Here is a 2,341-nt window from a genome sequence, read left to right on the forward strand (position 1 = left end):
AACCTCTCAACTCATATTACTTCTAGGCTACTGAAGGGAACTGCAAGGACTCAAGAAGATTACAAAAAGAAGGTTAAGTTTAAAAAGTAATGTATAATATATGTTGATAGGCTTATGGCTTTTATATAGAATATACATTAATGTCAGCCATACTATACTATATATAATATACTATACTATACCTGATTGGTAGCTCTGTAAAAGCCATAATGATATATCATTTCAGTGATATAGACATTTGCGGTGAACCATAAGTGTACAATTGCTAAGGGTGAGAAAACAAATTACACCATCTAGTGGACATACATGGAACTACTGCAAATGACACCACACTATGATCACCATTGTGTAGTAGACAACTGAATAAAATGAATGAATAATAGCAAGAGTTTATAAGTCTGAAAAATTACAAATAGATGGTCAAATGCCATGTTGTAATGATATCTGATGTACATTTCTTTCAGTGCTGCAAATGACTTTATTTGTAAAAAAACAAACAAACAAACAATGGAACAACCAACATTTAAATTGGGAAATTTAAATTTCGTTTTTTTTTTCCACACACAAATATATGGTTACATCATACTGTAACAGGAAATCCAAAAATGTAAAAATAAAATAAAGAACAAAATTTGTCATAAGACATTATTTACAGTAATTATGGTTTCAAATTCTGTTTCTGTTTAGCAAAAAACTACATAGAACACAACTAATTTACAGTGAAAACCCTTTTGGTTTGGTCATATCTTTGGGCAACCCTAGAGTAACCCTTCTACCTGTGGGACAGCATGTGTGTTTTCAGATGATGGGACTGCGTGAAGGACTTCTGACACTGTGTGCACTGGAACGGCCTCTGACCAGTGTGAGTAACACAATGTCTCTTCAATTTGGATGGTGCACTGAAGAATTTTAAGCAAATGTCACACTGGTGGGATTTCTTTATTTTCCCTTCAGAATATCTGTTTGCACATTTATGAGCATATAAGCTCCTTATCGTAGGGAAACACTGACTACAGTCAGGACAAACGGGAAGGTCATGTGGAGGTTTGGTAAAGCATTCACCTGGATCCTGAAAGTCCAAAAGGCCCACAACAACAATTTCTCTGAGTCCGGGCACATCAGGTTTCTGTTGATACAGGCAAGAACTGGGCTCGTAAGAATCAGGGACACATTTAACAGTGTCCGAGTCCACGAAGACACAATCTTCAATATCATCCATGTGATGTGCCCATTTTTCTTCAATTCTTGATTCAGAAGCACAGTGATGGAGAGATGAGTCAGTTTTGGGTGGACAGTCACTCACCCTGCCAAAAGGCACGATGTCAGATGCCTTTTTCCCATCAAGCAAGATGTCAGTTTCATCTGTCATACCCCAAACTGATTTGTTGTTGCACCGGAAAACAACCTCTGACTTCTCTAAAGGACTAGTACTTTTTGAGAAATATAAACCTGAATTATTGCAGTCACCACTCATGTTTTGAGATGGCATATCATCTGGAACCATATTTTGATCTTGGTGCACGGTTGACTTTTGTTTATCTGTTGAACTGGTATCATTTTGGGCAGTTGGTTGCTTTGGAGAGGGTTTTAACCTTGACTTAGATGCTCGATTACAGGACACACTGTTGTCTCTGTAGCTCTGGAGTGATGGTGTTCTCTGCTTCACAGGGACATTGTGAGTTCTGATGTGTGCTTTTAGATGAGAGCGTTCTCTGAAGGCATTGCAGCATATGGAACACTGAAATGGTCTCTGATTTGTGTGAATAAGACAATGCCTTTTTAGTTTGGATGGAGCACCAAATCGTTTCTGGCACACAGGGCAATCATAAACTCTTTTTTGTCTATTAGAATTCTTACTTTGCAACACCTTCACATTTGCATCCTTGTCCTCACTTTGTGTTGTGACACTGGCTTCTTGTTCCTCCTCATTTTCTTGGTTTTCCTCCATCCACTGGCCTTCTGAAAGTTTGGAAGAATATGCAGAACTCTGTCCAGTGTTAAGATCCAAACCTCCTTCATTTAGAAGAGAATCTTGCAAATATACATCTGGATCACTGCAGTGACCAATCATTTTTTGACATGACATATTCTCTGTAAGAATATTTTGACCTTGGTGCACTGTTGACTCTGTTGACTTTGTTGACTTGGTATCATCTTGCGCAGTTGGTTGTTTTGGAAAGGGATTTGACCTTGACTTCCTTGACTTATTACAGGACACACTGTTGTCTCTGTAGCTCTGGAGTGATGGTGTTCTCTGCTTCACAGGGACATTGTGAGTTCTGATGTGTACTTTTAGATGAGAGCGTTCTCTGAAGGCACGGCAGCATATGGAACACTCAAA

The 2,341-nt window shown here is 38.5% G+C and overlaps 1 protein-coding gene across 1 annotated transcript in view; it reads right to left on the reverse strand.

Annotated features, from left to right (window-relative positions):
- Window positions 1-668: 668 nt before the first annotated feature.
- Window positions 669-2,341, reverse strand: part of LOC107712443 (zinc finger protein 770-like) — a 4,182-nt gene continuing 2,509 nt past the window's right edge. The window contains exon 2 of the mRNA XM_016517704.1: window positions 669-2,109. Within this exon, the coding sequence (XP_016373190.1) occupies window positions 773-2,109 (1,337 nt within the window). The 3' untranslated portion in view covers window positions 669-772. The remainder of the gene's footprint in view (window positions 2,110-2,341) is intronic.

This window comes from Sinocyclocheilus rhinocerous, unplaced genomic scaffold (genome assembly GCF_001515625.1).
Source record: "Sinocyclocheilus rhinocerous isolate Xijiao unplaced genomic scaffold, SAMN03320098_v1.1 scaffold2613, whole genome shotgun sequence".
NCBI lineage: Eukaryota > Metazoa > Chordata > Actinopteri > Cypriniformes > Cyprinidae > Sinocyclocheilus > Sinocyclocheilus rhinocerous.